At 38.5% G+C, this 15,983-nt stretch overlaps 1 protein-coding gene across 2 annotated transcripts in view; it reads left to right on the plus strand.

Moving 5' to 3' along the window:
- The window catches only part of LOC124547710, a 113,302-nt gene that overhangs the window by 58,202 nt on the left and 39,117 nt on the right, over window positions 1–15,983 (plus strand). For both annotated transcript variants that reach the window (XM_047125125.1, XM_047125126.1), the window contains one exon: window positions 1,526–1,734. In XM_047125125.1, the coding sequence (XP_046981081.1) occupies window positions 1,526–1,734 (209 nt within the window). The remainder of the gene's footprint in view (window positions 1–1,525; window positions 1,735–15,983) is intronic.

Here is a 15,983-nt window from a genome sequence, read left to right on the forward strand (position 1 = left end):
TTAATACTGTTCAGTCAGTTAATTTTTTTTTATCTGAGGGAATAGAATTATCCATTTAATGCACAGTTTATCATGTAAAAATTCTGTTGTCATCCTGCTCTACAGCTTATCAGATTATGACTAGTCTTTTTCCCTCACTAATGTATTTTTCATTTTTGGGTTAGCAAAAATATGTTTATTTACTAACAGTTTGGTTTTAACACTTAGAATGCACATGACTTATATTACAGTGAGTACAGGAAATGGGAAAGTGTAGTTGACTATAGTGCCTGCTGAATTCATAGTTTCTACAGTAATAAGTATATGTCAGTAGATATAAAAATTCTTTATTACTGAAACTTTTATCATCATCATTCGTAGAAAAAAATTAGTGTACATGTACACTCTAACACACTACAAAGAATGAATTTCACTTCGGCCATATGTTTTATGTGCATCTTTGTATTGTAAATTGATTGTGAAACAAATTTAATTAAAAGTATTTCTTGTTTATATATGTACTTCAATGTAACAATCCTTTCTCATTTTTTTCTGCAGTCAGTACTATTGAATAGCAGTTTCCATCTATGTACATGTTTCCAACACTATTACGTTTAAAGTACTCCAAAGAAGTTTTAAAATTCCGACTACAAATTCTACAACCAAGAAATAATTTCTGAAGAAAACAAACACACAGCTTTTTGCCAGCTTGCAGATGGCTTGTTACCTATGAGACAAGCATCAAAAGACCAGTCCATACCCTTGAGAGATTTCCAGAGTATATCTGTAGATACAGCTGTTTACAGACTAAATTAAGAGAATTCAGATCCACTTACTACAAAAACAATTAATATTTTTACTGCCCAAACACGTTTCGGGATCTTTGTGCTGTTGTTAATACTCAGGTGTTGTTCTTTAGAATGTTGGATGCTGTAGGATCTTCTTTATATTGTTGTATAGTTTGCCATAGTTTTTTCCTTGGTTTCTGTTCTCATCTGTGTGCTTACATGTTGCAAAATATGCACAGAAACATGTTACACATTTTAATGAAGAACTCTTGAAAGTTGGACATTGTTACTTTGAGTATTCTTCATGAAAAATGTGAACTGTGTTTTGTGTGTGTTTGTGAAACAAATGTGCATTCAGTGAGGTCAGGAACCAAGGAAAAAACTATGACAAGCTCTATAATAATGTAAATAGGGTGCTATAGAACCAAACATTCTAAAGACGACCTGAAAAAAATACCTGCTGTCAAAAAATATTTTGGCACTAAAAGTATTTGTTGTTTGCATAATAGGCAGTTTGATACAAAGTTTAAATTTCTTTGAACAGTTTATGCTTTGATTCTTGAGACAGCATGAAAGATTTTGTTTTATATACTTATTATTTTCAACATTTTGTGGAAATATTTGTTCTGGCCTAACATTGTTCATCATTACAATTATCAGTTGTCTTTTGTAATGAATTAGAAACTTTCTTCCTCATATCATATTGTACCATTTTCTGCAGATAATGAAGAAAAGGTTTTGTGTATGTTCTATTGTAGGCAATTCTAGCAATTGGAAGGTTCTGGAGATCGATTTTCTAGGACCATTGCCCAAAAATGGCCCATTCAAACGTGCTCGTTGTTTAAACTGTAACCAGCTTGGCCATATTCTTCAGCAGTGTCCAGATCCTATTAGGGAGATTTGTTGCTGTATGTGTGGTGCAAGGGGACATACTAAACACACTTGCCCCAACAAAATTTGTTTACAGGTATGAAATTAATATTAATACAATGTGTTTTAGATTACTCTTTAATTTCCTTGTACTTTCATTTGTATTCAAGATGGCATTGCTAACTTTCACACTATTACCAGTACAGGCCACCATGGTTTGTGCCCAGGTTGTTTATGAGTGAATAGTTTTTTTCTGTATAAGTGCACAAGAGGTACATGCTGAACAGCAGGTTGATAAAATGACCTTCAAATTGACTCTGAATAACAATTACTATGTTTATTGTTGTTCTGAAATAGACATAATGTAAATCAAGAATAACTCATATTTAATCATGTGTGAGTGTGTAAACTTAAGAAACTGAGTTTTCTTTCCATATTAATAACAAATATAAATAAACCAGCATATACAGTGAGATGATAAAATAATTTATAACATAACATAAACAACCTTTGAAATGAAAATTGTGTTATGTGTAAGGTGATGTACACTAGTTTCCAAAAATCAAGAAAAAAATAACCAAAATATGATCAAAGTGTGGAACATGACACAGCATAAATAAAACTTGAAAATATAGTTCGAGAAGAAATGTTCAAATTGCTTGAAATGTACAAAATGGATATGTTGGTGTTGTCTACCCCGAAGTAACTTTAATATGAAATGTGATTACCTGATGCACCTATGAAGCAATTTATGCTACTATTATAGTGGCGTACAAGCAAGAAAGCGGGTGCCTGATGTGTCTTTCACAGAAAGGGGAGGATAATACTTTGTCGCATTGCTGTTGTGTGTCCCATGTCACTCCCTTCAGCTGTTGCACATCTCGTTAACTGGCAATGCTGGCACATTGAGCCACTGTTTCTCCTTCTGAATTTCCCTATATAAATTTATATGCCAATAAAACTCATTCTGTAATTTCTTAATGTAATACTTGCTGTGTTTACTTTATCCTCTCTCTCTCTCTCTCTCTCTCTCTCTCTCTCTCTGTCTGTGTGTGTGTGTGTGTGTGTGTGTGTGTGTGTGTGTGTGTGTGTGTGTGTTTTTATATCTGTCTCAGTTGGATTCTTAAACTACAAGTATTTTAGTCTTTTCTCATCTTCTTCTTCTTCTTCTTCTTCTTATTCTTATTCCTCCTCTGTTCCTCCTCCATCTCCTCAGCTGTCATGTTACTGGGTAGCTTGTACCATCTACTATTTATCATAGGTATTCTTTTCAGGCACAGTTCTTTTACCTCTGCAGAAATGCTTCCTTTTTTATGAAGTTTGTAAACTTTCTTTGCCATCCATTCTATCTCTCTTCCTCCACTTTTTCTTCTGATAGATTGATAAAGCATATCACTTGACCCATATCAGGCTGTTCCAGGCCAGCTCCATGGGTTAAGGATGCGTAAGGGTGCTCAGGGGCTCGCCAGGCGAGCAGGTGCTGGGGATATGCCACCCAAAGGGGTCCACTTTTATCACGTGTGCGCACTGCTGCATTATGTGCCTATTGCTTAGTTATGTCTTGCTACATAGTGACAACAGTGAGTTCTAAAAGCGTCTTGTTGCCATTTTTGCTAAATTGGGAAGAATTGTATGGTATCATGAGAGCCGCGCGGGATTAGCAGAGCGGTCTAAGGCGCTGCAGTCATGGACTGTGCGGCTGGTGCTGGCGGAGGTTCGAGTCCTCCCTCAGGCATGGGTGTGTGTGTTTGTCCTTAGGATAATTTAGGTTAAGTAGTGTGTAAGCTTAGGGACAGATGACCTTAGCAGTTAAGTCCCATAAGATTTCACACACATTTCAACATTTGGTATCATGAGATGGTATCATGATCTTCATGCAGAAGAATTTAGCAAAACACACAGGAATGCAGCTGACATCATATCTATGTTTGGCTCAACATATGGTTGTAAACTACTGTTTTCTATAATGAAGAGAGTAAAAACTGCAAAAAGATCCCAGCTGTGTGACCCAACACTGAAGAGTATTTGTATGTTGCAGCAGAACTTGACTACTATAGTTCAATTCTTTTATCTTGGCGGCTCGCGCATGCCCGCCCAGACGCGGGAGATTGCTGCATTGCCAGTTGCACACGACGCACGCGCCAATAGAAACAGCGCCATAGTATAGCATAGTTCGCAAGCTTACGTTTAGGGGGGAGCGCGCAGTTCATGAAGTAAAGCTACCACGGCTGCATTAACCCTTTCGCTGCTACAAAGAAGTGCTCCCTGCATTCCGCGCTGTGCGCGATTTTGTCACTGCACTGCTCGCCTGTGCAGACACATCGTGTTCCGACTGCTTTGACACTCTTATCAATCGATTCCACAAAAACAATTTGGCCCAAAAATTAGATTTTTACACATCTTCTTGACTGATACCTTCCCCCCATAAATCACGTAATTTTGTTTCGATGTTCAACGCAGTTATTATGCAGCATTAAATATAGTAAACCATTGCACGAAATTTTGAAGAGTTTGCAGAGGTAAAAGTCCATAGAGTACACAGTAAATTTTATATGAAATTTAGGTATCTTGTCCACATTTCATTCTCAACATTGTGGCAACTAAAATCGACCATACGGAAAGTATACGCTGTGGACTTCTACCTCTGCAAAGTCTTCAAAATTTCGTGCAGTGCTTTACTATATTTAATGCTGCATAATAACTGCGTTGAACATCGAGACAAAATTAAGTCATTTATGGGGGGAAGGTATCAGTCAAGAAGACGTGTAAAAATCAAATTTTTGGGCCAAATAGTTTTTGTGAAATTGAATGATAAGTGTATCAAAGCAGTGGGAACACCATGTGTCTGCACAGGCGAGCAGTGCAGTGATGACAAAATCGCGCACAGCGCGGAATGCGGCGAGCACGTGTCTGCAGCTGCAAAAGGGTTAATAAAGAGACAAAGCACTAGGAATTTCAAAAAATTGCATTCAAACGAATATAATTCGTGAAGTAAGGCACTTCGATATTGTTTTTAAATAATGAAAATACTAAGCACCACACAAGGTTGAACTCATAACCTTTCACTTAGCAGCCCAACACCTTAACCGTTATGCTAACGCACCTCGTCTGACTACATAACGCCATGAGTGAGTACATAACGCAATGAGGACTATAATACGTCACGCAAAATATTGACAAACACTGTTGGTATGACTACGAATTACTCATGCTTCATCGAAGTACAATAGGAAATAAACAATTACCGCTGTTCTTTATTGCGAAAAAGCGGTTCGTGAGAGTGATACAAATACCTTTCCTTGCTATCGCCTGAATTAGGAGTCTTATTGCTTGTTTGGTTTAATTAATTAATAGAATATGAAGCAATTGGTATAAGGAATGCTTTTTCCAAACTTTCTGTAAAAGAGTGTCTGCTATCAAGACATTGCTTTTGTTCTATTACTTTATTTATGACTGAACGTTTCTAAAACTGAAGACACTCATCCATGCTCTGCACTGCAGTCGAGATGTGGCAACGTCGTTCTCTGTTCATTGGCTGACTGTGTTTTGTGACGTCAGATGCGCAGAATGAACCTAAACTCGGCCGCCAACATAAATGACGTGCACTTTAACACCGAATATTTCATTAATTGTGAATAAACAGAACTGTATTTCTCAAACTAAAATATATTTGTACATTTGGCCAATATTAATGTGTTTTGTTAACTATAATTAGTCGCCTTGTATTGCCTTGTCCATGGTCTCCTCCATAGCCACTGTTTTGTGCAAAGTGCTGCATGTAAGCTGCTTGTCCAGCCCTGTCCACCTGACCTGCATCATTGCATGAACATGCACAGGCTGTTCACTCACTCGTGCCTACTGGTGCCCATGGGCTTCCGACTCCTTGCAGCTGAGGTCTTGAGCTGGAACAGCCCGACCTATATGATCTATTTGTCTACTTTTTCTGTCACGCATTTTCTCATGTTATTGGTTTGTTGCGTCATTCACTATTCTTAACGCGTCATCATTGTTTATTTTCTCAATTCATGATTCTCTAGCATGTCTCCAGCACTACATTTTGAACACTCTAATTTTATTTTTATTGCCTCCCCCAGAGGCCCAGCTCTTAATCCATACGATGCTAGACTTGATAAAAATTTTGGTGAGGTACTTTTCCATCTTCATTGACATCCATTTTTAATGTTAATATCTCTCTTTTGTGACTTGATGCTTTGGCATGTACTGTTCATTTTGCTTCTGATTTCTCTTCCTCTTACTCCATCTTTACATCTCATTCTGAGCTTGTACCATCCCTTTTTATGTATTGTTTATATATTTATTTTTACTTGGAATTTTGGCTCCAGAAGGGAAGTATTGTACAACCATTCTGTCGCCATGTCATTTCTACAGTTCTTTCAGTTGACTTTTCCTTTTGATACAGTTAACAGCCCTGTGACATAAGCCTCATGACCTAGTAGATAGTGTCGGAAGTTCCATGCGGCTTTTCGCGGATGATGCTGTAGTATACAGAGAAGTTGCAGCATTAGAAAATTGTAGCGAAATGCAGGAAGATCTGCAGCGGATAGGCACTTGGTGCAGGGAGTGGCAACTGACCCTTAACATAGACAAATGTAACGTATTGCGAATACATAGAAAGAAGGATCCTTTATTGTATGATTATATGACAGCGAAACAAACACTGGTAGCAGTTACTTCTGTAAAATATCTGGGAGTATGCGTGCGGAACGATTTGAAGTGGAATGATCATATAAAATTAATTGTTGGTAAGGCGGGTACCAGGTTGAGATTCATTGGGAGAGTGCTTAGAAAATGTAGTCCATCAACAAAGGAGGTGGCTTACAAAACACTCGTTCGACCTATACTTGAGTATTGCTCATCAGTGTGGGATCCGTACCAGATCGGTCAGACGGAGGAGATAGAGAAGATCCAAAGAAGAGCGGCGCGTTTCGTCACAGGGTTATTTGGTAACCGTGATAGCGTTACGGAGATGTTTAATAAACTCAAGTGGCAGACTCTGCAAGAGAGGCGCTTTGCATTGCGGTGTAGCTTGCTCGCCAGGTTTCGAGAGGGTGCGTTTCTGGATGAGGTATCGAATATATTGCTTCCCCCTACTTATACCTCCCGAGGAGATCACGAATGTAAAATTAGAGAGATTAGAGCGTGCACGGAGGCTTTCAGACAGCCGTTCTTCCCGCGAACCATACGCGACTGGAACAGGAAAGGGAGGTAATGATAGTGGCACGTAAAGTGCCCTCCGCCACACACCGTTGGGTGGCTTGCGGAGTATCAATGTAGATGTAGATGTAGATGTAGATGTTTTGTGAAAGATCTTGTATGTCCCTTTATTATTTGTGTGGTGAATATCTGTTTTTGGAATTCTCACAATAATTTTGCTTCACGATATTGACTTCATACTTCTTACCGCAAAGGTTTCAGTAAATTCAAAGGTTTTTCATTGATCTGCAGCCATTATTCTCTGCTTTTGTTACTCGTGCAAAATGTTTCTTCATAGAAGAATATTTACATTATGACCCTACTGTTACCTTCCCATAATTATCTATTTCCCACCGTGTACATTTTTTATCATTTCCATCAAATTCCTATGTTCACAATGTTAATTCACACCCACTTTTGCATTAACATAATTTTCCCAAAATTTACACTTCAGGAAATAATGTTCATGGAGGGGGGGGGGGGGGGGGGGACTGATTTCATTGACGTAAAATGATGCTGGCATGGCATTGACCTTCAAATAGTGTTTACAAACATTACATGGTTAACTTTCATGACACCAGGATTCTCCACTTAGCAGATCTGAATCAGTAAAAAAACACTTTGTGCTTTGTCTGCTGCCACTGCCAAGCTCTGCTCAGTATGGTGGCTGATGGGAGTAACTAGGTTTGTTCAGATAAAGGTAGCTTGACTGATAACAACCATTTTCAAACTGCCTTTACTGCAGATGCACAGCTTTGCGATTGTCGAGACACATTAGTTTCATTTGAGCAGCTGCCAGAGAGTTACTTTCACTGCTACTCTACTGCTACGGTGACAAATGAACCCTGTGTTTGGTGTGTTCACTGCTGAAACATTTCTTATCCCACTTTTGCATGGAATTTCATTGATTGGTCACCTGGGCCACTAGTTGTCAACCCTGAAATTATTTTTATGCCATGCTGGATTGCATTGTTCCAAAACGAAAATGCTATGTTTGTTAGTTATCATAAGCAGTATGCACAGTAACAAAATGCCACACTTAAATACACCGATGCTTTAAGAATCTATCAAAAGTACATTATTTTTTGTGTAACTTGATGCAATTAAAATGGGTAAATGTTACTTTGCTGTATAATTGTGTTACCTTCAATCCATCTCTGTTTACCGTTCTGAATCAACCTACTTTCTAATCTTGTACTTTATGAATCCTATATTGGACCTACATAGTCTTTATGGCCTCCAGAAAGCTCTCAAAACAAGTACACTATTATAGCAGTGCAGATAAGTGGTGCCTATGTTTTATTTGTGTTGGCAAGTTTTATTTTTGAATTCCTTGATGAAAAAGGCTATTTTTTAAACACAAGGTTCCTGTTGTACGAACGTAGCCATTCGTTTTATGTCACGTACTTCGAGTGTGTACATTTCATTTCTTGCTATTACTTCCAACAGACTCAGTGGAATAGAATGTGAAATAGATGAATAGTTGGAAAAGAGATGCTGTACATATATCTGTTGGCTTTGTGCTTTTCATTGCTCACTTCTGAGTGAGAAAGTCCGAGCTAGGTGGAGAGGGCAACCAGACATAGTACAGTGTCAGCATCTGCTTTCGTGTTGTGTTGTGCACTAAATCACTCTTAATTCTTGTTCTTAGATATTAAAGTTCAAGAAAGTAATTATACATAGTTTCAAGTTGAAATTAATTTTGCTTCATTAATTTTTTTGCATTCTTATATAACACCAGTCAATTATGCACAGTAGCAACATGATCAAAATAACTCTGAGAATGTATGGTCTAAAGTTTTTCCATTCTTTTATTAATCTGAATTAATGAAAGATAAAAGTGGGGTGTATAACGGTTTAAAAAAAAGTTCACAAAATATGTTGTGCATATGAACCAATTACTTTACCAAAGAATGACATTCTTAAAATTTAAAACACTAACAACACAAATTAAAAATTAATGTGAAGACTTGTGATCAAATAATTTTTTTTTTTTTTTTTTTTTTTTTTTTTTTTTTTTTTTTTTTGAAGGCAGACGTGTAAAAACTCATTTAGTTTGCTAAAGCAGTTGATATATTTGAAATGAAGTACTACTGACAAAATTTGCCTCCTTACTCACCTTCAAGTGAACTTTTATGAGTGTATGTATGCATAGCATTAGCAGAGTCTACATTACATCTTAAAAGCAGCAAGAGATCAGAAAACATGCCAAGAGCACTGGAATTTTGTAAACCACACTAAAAATTATAATTCTTCTTCAAATGCACATTTGTATGTCCAGATTCACAGTGAAGCTTACTGTGTGGTTTTTGGAATGCCAATTAGAATAATCTATCACGTTTAGTTCTTAATTATGGCCTAACATGTGATCTATTGATGCTATACTCGTGAGGAAATGAAAATGTGCACATGAATGAGAGTAAACGTTTGAAAATATTCAGTAGTGTGTAATGGAATACATTTTTCAAATAAAGTGACTGCCTCAGTGGAATAGAATAGTTCATTTTGTTTGAATAATGAAAACCAAATTTCTTTAGCTAGCTGACCAAAAAAAATTTTAAAAAATCCGGTGTTCTGCAAGATGAGTAATGCTGCTAATAACATGGAGTTAAAATTATTAATGAGATAGTTGAAATAATTACATTTTATTTTAGTCTTCTGCGAGTGTGTTAATGTATTTGAATTCACTTGATATCATCCAGTCATAGAAATGTATTTTTGTTTCCATGTGACATGAGAGCTGTACAGGAAATAAAAACAGCAAACACCAGAATAGTGACAACGTAAACCTGAGGTCTACACCACTCAATTTCAGATAGCTCTGCACATGCACGAGTCTGGCAGATTGGGCACATCAGAAAATTTTTTGTGGGTAGCATCGTGCTGCTTGCACTAGTTAATGCCTTTGTCCTCTATGTGTTGCTCAAATGTTTTTCTTTTAAATAATGTAATGCTTCACCAGTTGTGTTTTTTTTTTTTCCATATTCAGCATGAAATGTTTACTCTGCATCTGCAGTTTACTCTAGTATTCATAGTAAAGTGCCTGGCAGGGGGTTCATTGAACGATGTTCAAGCTATTCTCTACCATTACACTCTTGAACAGCGCATGAGAAAAACAAACATTTAAATCTTACTGTGAGAGCACTGATTTCTCTTATTTTATTATGGTGATTATTTCTCCCTATTCAGGTCAGCATCTGTAAATATTTACACATTTGGATGAGAAAGTTGGTAATTGAAATTTCTTGAGAAAATCCTGCTGCAGTGAAAAACGACGTGGTGTATATTCAGTGCATACCTCGGGGGCTTAAGTCCCAGATTTTGCCACAAGCCCTTCTGGTACTCCCTAGTGTCATTTTTGCCTTGGAGCAGATGCTCTTAATGTGAGGGGTCCATGTTAGTTTCTCATCTAAGGTTACTGCTAGATATTTCACTATCCCTTTCACTGGTAGAGTTTCATGGAAGAGCTTTAGGTTCCAACTTGAGTGTTGGATACGCCTCTTCGTGAATGGCGCCACAACAGTCTTCTTAGGCCACAACAGTCTTCTTAGGATAAACCCTTAGATCCTGTTTAATGCACCAGTCTTGTACAATGTCCAGTCCTCCTTGTGCCATATTTCTAACTGTGTCAGTAAACTTGCCAAGTATTACTATGACAAGGTCATCTGTGTATCCTTGGGAGAAGCATTGTCTGGAATTTAGTTCCTCAATGAGTACATTCACCACTAGATTCCACAATAAAGGGGACAGAACTACTCCTTGTGGGCAACCTGTAGTAGTGTTAATTACCATCTTTTCATTCATTATGGTAGCCTCTACCTTCCTTCCACTAAGCGTGGCCCTGGTCCACTGACATATAGTGGTCCTTAGGTCATGCATCCCTGCTGCCCTTACCATGGAATTGAAGGTCGTGTTACTGAAGGCCCCCTCGATATCCAGGAAGATGCAGAGGGCTATTTCTTGGAAGCGAAGTGCTATCTCCACCCTCCCGAGTTGATGGAGAGCTGTCTCACGTGATTTACCTGGTTGATATGTGTGTTGTTTTGAATGTAGAGGGGCCCTAATTAGCCTCCTTTCCCCTACTTATACATTAACCAGTTTTTCCTATATTTTGAGAATGGAGGAGGACGGACTGATTGGTCTCATATCCTTGGCCTTGGTACGATCAATTCTCCCTGGCTTTGGAATGAAGACAACCTTCACTACCCTCCAAGCATTGGGAATGATTCCTACTGCTAGGCTAACCCTGAATAACCTGCATAGGACTCTTATGAGATTCTTTCCTGCCTGTTGCAGGAGAGCTGGAAAGATTCCGCCTGGGCCAGGTGACTTGAATGGTTGGAATGTTCCCACCGCCCATTGGATTTTATTGAAGTTGACAAACAGTATAAGTGATGCTTTGCCTGTCTGTTTGGTTTTCAATGTAATGAAGGTTGCACAGTACCATACAACAACAAAAAGATGATGACGGTGCAAAAGAGGCAGTACAACACACAGGCATTACACAAAATACATATATAAATATTTGCAGTTGGCAATGAGAATAAATTCTTGAAACATGATGTGCTAAGCATGGAAAAAATACATAACTGGTGCAGTGCTTGATTATTAAAATAATGACTGACCCTGTTACAAGCTTTCCGAAAACATCGATTATGATGAATGAATGCATAGTGTAGTTGACAAGCTGCAGACTTCATTTCTTCAATGTATCTTGTTCTGATCAACATTTTCCCACAAATTCATTTTGCAGCTATTTGTTTACATTGTGCTGGGTCTGCTAGTAGCGCTTCCAAGCAATCATAGATGTCAGTACTCTCCTGAAACAGTGAGTGAGAAAACTAGCAGAAGTTCTTCTTTTTGTTTGTATTTTTCCATACCTCAGTTGATAGGGATTGGAGGGTTAATAAGGTAAGTAAAACAATAAGGAATGATAATAATAAGGTAGGCAAATAAATTTTTCAAACTTCTTGGGATAGCAAACAACTAAAATGTTACTCCAGGTCACTTTACAATGGCTCTTCCAGTCACTGTTACGTGTTCTCACTTTTCTTCGAGCAACTAGATAGATGGTACTTATTAAATAAACATTTGAAACAAATATACTCACGGCACCAAGAACATCTAATGACTGCAATCTATCGACAGCTAGACTGTTCCTTCCGAAGAGTCGGCGGGAAGCAAACTTGGTTTACATTTTAAAATATCTCTTTTTTGGGAATTAATTTTGATGTGTACCACGCATACGATATCATTGCCTGAAAAATCGGTGCTGAAAGCTGGTTATGAATCATGCTGTGAATAGTTATTGCATCTGTGCTGTTATGCAATTTCTGCTGGGTTTCCAGGAGCACACTGCAATTCTGAAGCCCGGAAATAAACTTTTTAACCTGGCGATAGAAATAAACATTCCATGGCTGGCACACAGGTTTGTAGTTTGGCGGTATTACTTTTACTGTGGACGTTGGCTGACCCTCGCCGTCTATAAACTTTGTGGCACATATTGTAGTATTAATTTTTCCACTCCAGGAATCTGATATTAGACAAAACTTGTTATCAGAAACATACGGTTTTCAAAACATTCTCAAGAAATTTTCTGTAAATTGCATTCGTCAGTTTCCTGGATTTCGAGCAGGTAATCTAAACATTTTTCAACAAGTCGGTTAAATGATTGACCTCTTCTATAACCAGAGGACCAAATGTAACATCTGTTTCCTGTAAACACAGGGAAACCTTAGGCAAACACTTTTCTAGAGGCTGTGATGGCATATTGCGCTGTGTACGAATGTGTTAATTTGTTTTTACTATCAACTGCGACAAGGGTTCGTTTTTCTCCCTTATGTGATTTAATGTGTCGAATGTTCACCCGATACTCACATCCTGTTTGATTGATGTTGATCATGTAATCGCGATTAAAACCGGTCATAAGTGATGCCGTTTGTGTGCTGGAAAGAGCCGCCACTTTCTGTTGTTGTTGTTGTTGTTGTTGTGGTCTTCAGTCCTGAGACTGGTTTGATGCAGCTGTCCATGCTACACTATCCTGTGCAAGCTTCTTCATCTCCCAGTACCTACTGCAGCCTACATCCTTCTGAATCTGCTTAGTGTATTCATCTCTTGGTCTCCCTCTACGATTCTTACCCTCTACGCTCCCCTCCAGTACTAAATTGGTGATCCCTTGATGCCTCAGAACATGTCCTACCAACCGATCCCTTCTTCTAGTCAAGTTGTGCCACAAACTCCTCTTCTCCCCAATTCTATTCAATACCTCCTCATTAGTTATGTGATCTACCCATCTAATCTTCAGCATTCTTCTGTAGCACCACATTTTGAAAGCTTCTATTCTCTTCTTGTACAAACTATTTATCGTCCATGTTTCACTTCCATATATGGGTACATTCCATACAAATACTTTCAGAAACGACTTCCTGACACTTAAATCAATACTTGTTGTTAACAAATTTCTCTTCTTCAGAAATGCTTTCCTTGCCATTGCTAGTCTAAATTTTATATCCTCTCTACTTCGACCATCATCAGTTATTTTGCTCCCCATATAGCAAAACTCCTTTACTACTTTAAGTGTCTCATTTCCTAATCTAATTCCCTCAGCATCACCCGACTTAATTCGACTACATTCCATTATCCTCGTTTTGCTTTTGTCGGTGTTCATCTTATACCCTCCTTTCAAGACACTATCCATTTCATTCAACTGCTCTTCCAAGTCCTTTGCTGTCTCTGACAGAATTACAATGTCATCGGGGAACCTCAAAGTTTTTATTTCTTCTCCATGGATTTTAATACCTACTCCGAACTTTTCTTTTGTTTCCTTTACTGCTTGCTCAATATACAGATTGAATAGCATCGGGGAGAGGCTACAACCCTGTCTCACTCCCTTTCCAACCACTGCTTCCCTTTCATGTCCCTCGACTCTTATAACTGTCATCTGCTTTCTGTACAAATTGTAAATAGTCTTTCACTCCCTGTACTATATCCCTTCCAACTTCAGAATTTGAAAGAGATTATTCCAGTCAACACTGTCAAAAGCTTTCTCTAAGTTTACAAATGCTAGAAACGTAGGTTTGCGTTTCCTTAATCTTTCTTTATCTAGCCATAGGGTCAGTATTGCCTCACGTGCTCCAACATTTCTACGGAATCCAAACTGATCTTCCTCGAGGTCGGCTTCTACCGGTTTTTCCATTTGTCTGTAAAGAATTCGCGTTAGTATTTTGCAGCTGTGACTTTCTGTATATCTTCTATGTATTTTACCTCCTTATGAGAGACATAGTGATGTGCCATTGATGAATTTTATACTCCGATTTGAAATTTCTTGCCCAAGATAATGATGCAGCAAACGTAAAATCCTTGTTGGGCGTATATTGAAGCGCTGCATGTGCAGCCCACTCCTGAAGTATTCTCGTTGTTACATTCTCGTTACGACAATGAGATTCGACAAATCAGTCATATGTCCACTTATTTATCGCCTGGTAATTGTCATATTCTGTCCCTTCTTTAACGGCATCACTTTCCCACAATTTCAAGTCCTTCTTCCTTTTCAGGGCTGTTGTTGCTCCATTCTTTTGCTGTGTTTGTATGTTCCAATTTGGATGATTCGTGGCTAGCGCTACCACTTTACTTTTACTTCAAGGGGTATAGCGCCGTAGTTCAATCGTTTAGTAACCGGTTTGTAATACTCATCAGGAACAGATGAGGCACATATTCCCAGTGACGTGGAGATTTCCAAAGTGTTATGACCATTTAGCGATTCACTAGTCGGGATACCTTCCACTGAATCACCTTCTGCTTCGTCTTCATGGTATAGTTCCTCAGTATCAACAAAATTCATTTCGTTCGTCAGCTCCAAAAATCACTCGATGATAGCCACTCCTATCAATCTGGAACACTGAGAGACAGAACAGCCTGCTTCCAGTAGTGCATTGATAATGCATCTGTCTTGCAACACTTTACCAACCAAAACACAGTGTCGGTAACTTCCGCTTGCCATCGTCTGTGACAGGCTCCCAACTGTATATTACAGCGCTAGACGAAGGGTGTACATCCTCCATTATTCAAATTATGCACCTGAAAGATTTTACACAACAAACAAGTAACTAATTACGACAGCATAAACAGACAAGCTAATTACTACAAACCACATACAGTACTCATCATATGTTACTTACAGAAAAACACTGTATTCATTCACAAAATGTATTTCATTCGGCGCATTAACTATGGAAAAATCCCTACATGTATCCGCGAGGTTCGCAGCAGCCTAATGACGGAAAACAACTCTTTCTGATTGTCTTCTATAAGGCTCGTGCTGGACACCACTATTCCAGGTTCACAACTATGAGATGACGAAGAGGCAACCAGGACAACGTAACTCTCCCCGCGTGGATTCTGTCCCGTGCCTCGCTGTAAAGAAGCGTCGTGCAGTTGGCTATCTGTGACCCCTCGTGAGGGATTCGCAGCGCTCTTACTCGGAGTTATTTTCATGTGACCAGTCTTAAAAGTTTAATACTTTACTATCAATTGGGATATGGAAAAATACAAACGAAAAGAATAACATCCGCTAGATTTCTTCGATATTGGAACCTGGGGTTTCTGGTACCCAGCCAGTTACCTTGGCCGTTGCACTATCTGCGCTGTCGGCGAAATGCATTTACCAGGTGGATACAAAAGCAGCAGTTGTAAAAGTTTCTTTCTTCGACTTCTGGAAAAGTTTGCATTTGCGGACCCCATACCTAATGATGAAAAATGCTCTATTCACAATTATCTATCGATCTTTCCAATTTTGAGTCGATTGCTCGTCATAACCTTTAGGGGTGATTTTCTCAAAATTGCAGGGGTGTTGACCCAAAATATCTTAGTCCTTCGTTTTAGGTTTTACACAAACGACCTACCAAATTTGAGCCGAATTGGTTGGCCGTGTCTGAGGCCTTCCCCTTGTAAGTGGTGGAGACCATCTTGATTGTTTCTCTTATGATTCCATGCAAGATGTGACATGCATTGTTCCAGCTGTCAAACGGGGTGATTTTGGACACTGTGGAGATTTCAGACAGTATAGTTTATCTGCTCTTTCCCACTGCATAGTAACAAATTGCCACACCAGTTATTTGAAGTGTGATATAGTAT

This window comes from Schistocerca americana, chromosome 1 (genome assembly GCF_021461395.2).
Source record: "Schistocerca americana isolate TAMUIC-IGC-003095 chromosome 1, iqSchAmer2.1, whole genome shotgun sequence".
Taxonomy (NCBI): Eukaryota; Metazoa; Arthropoda; class Insecta; order Orthoptera; family Acrididae; genus Schistocerca; species Schistocerca americana.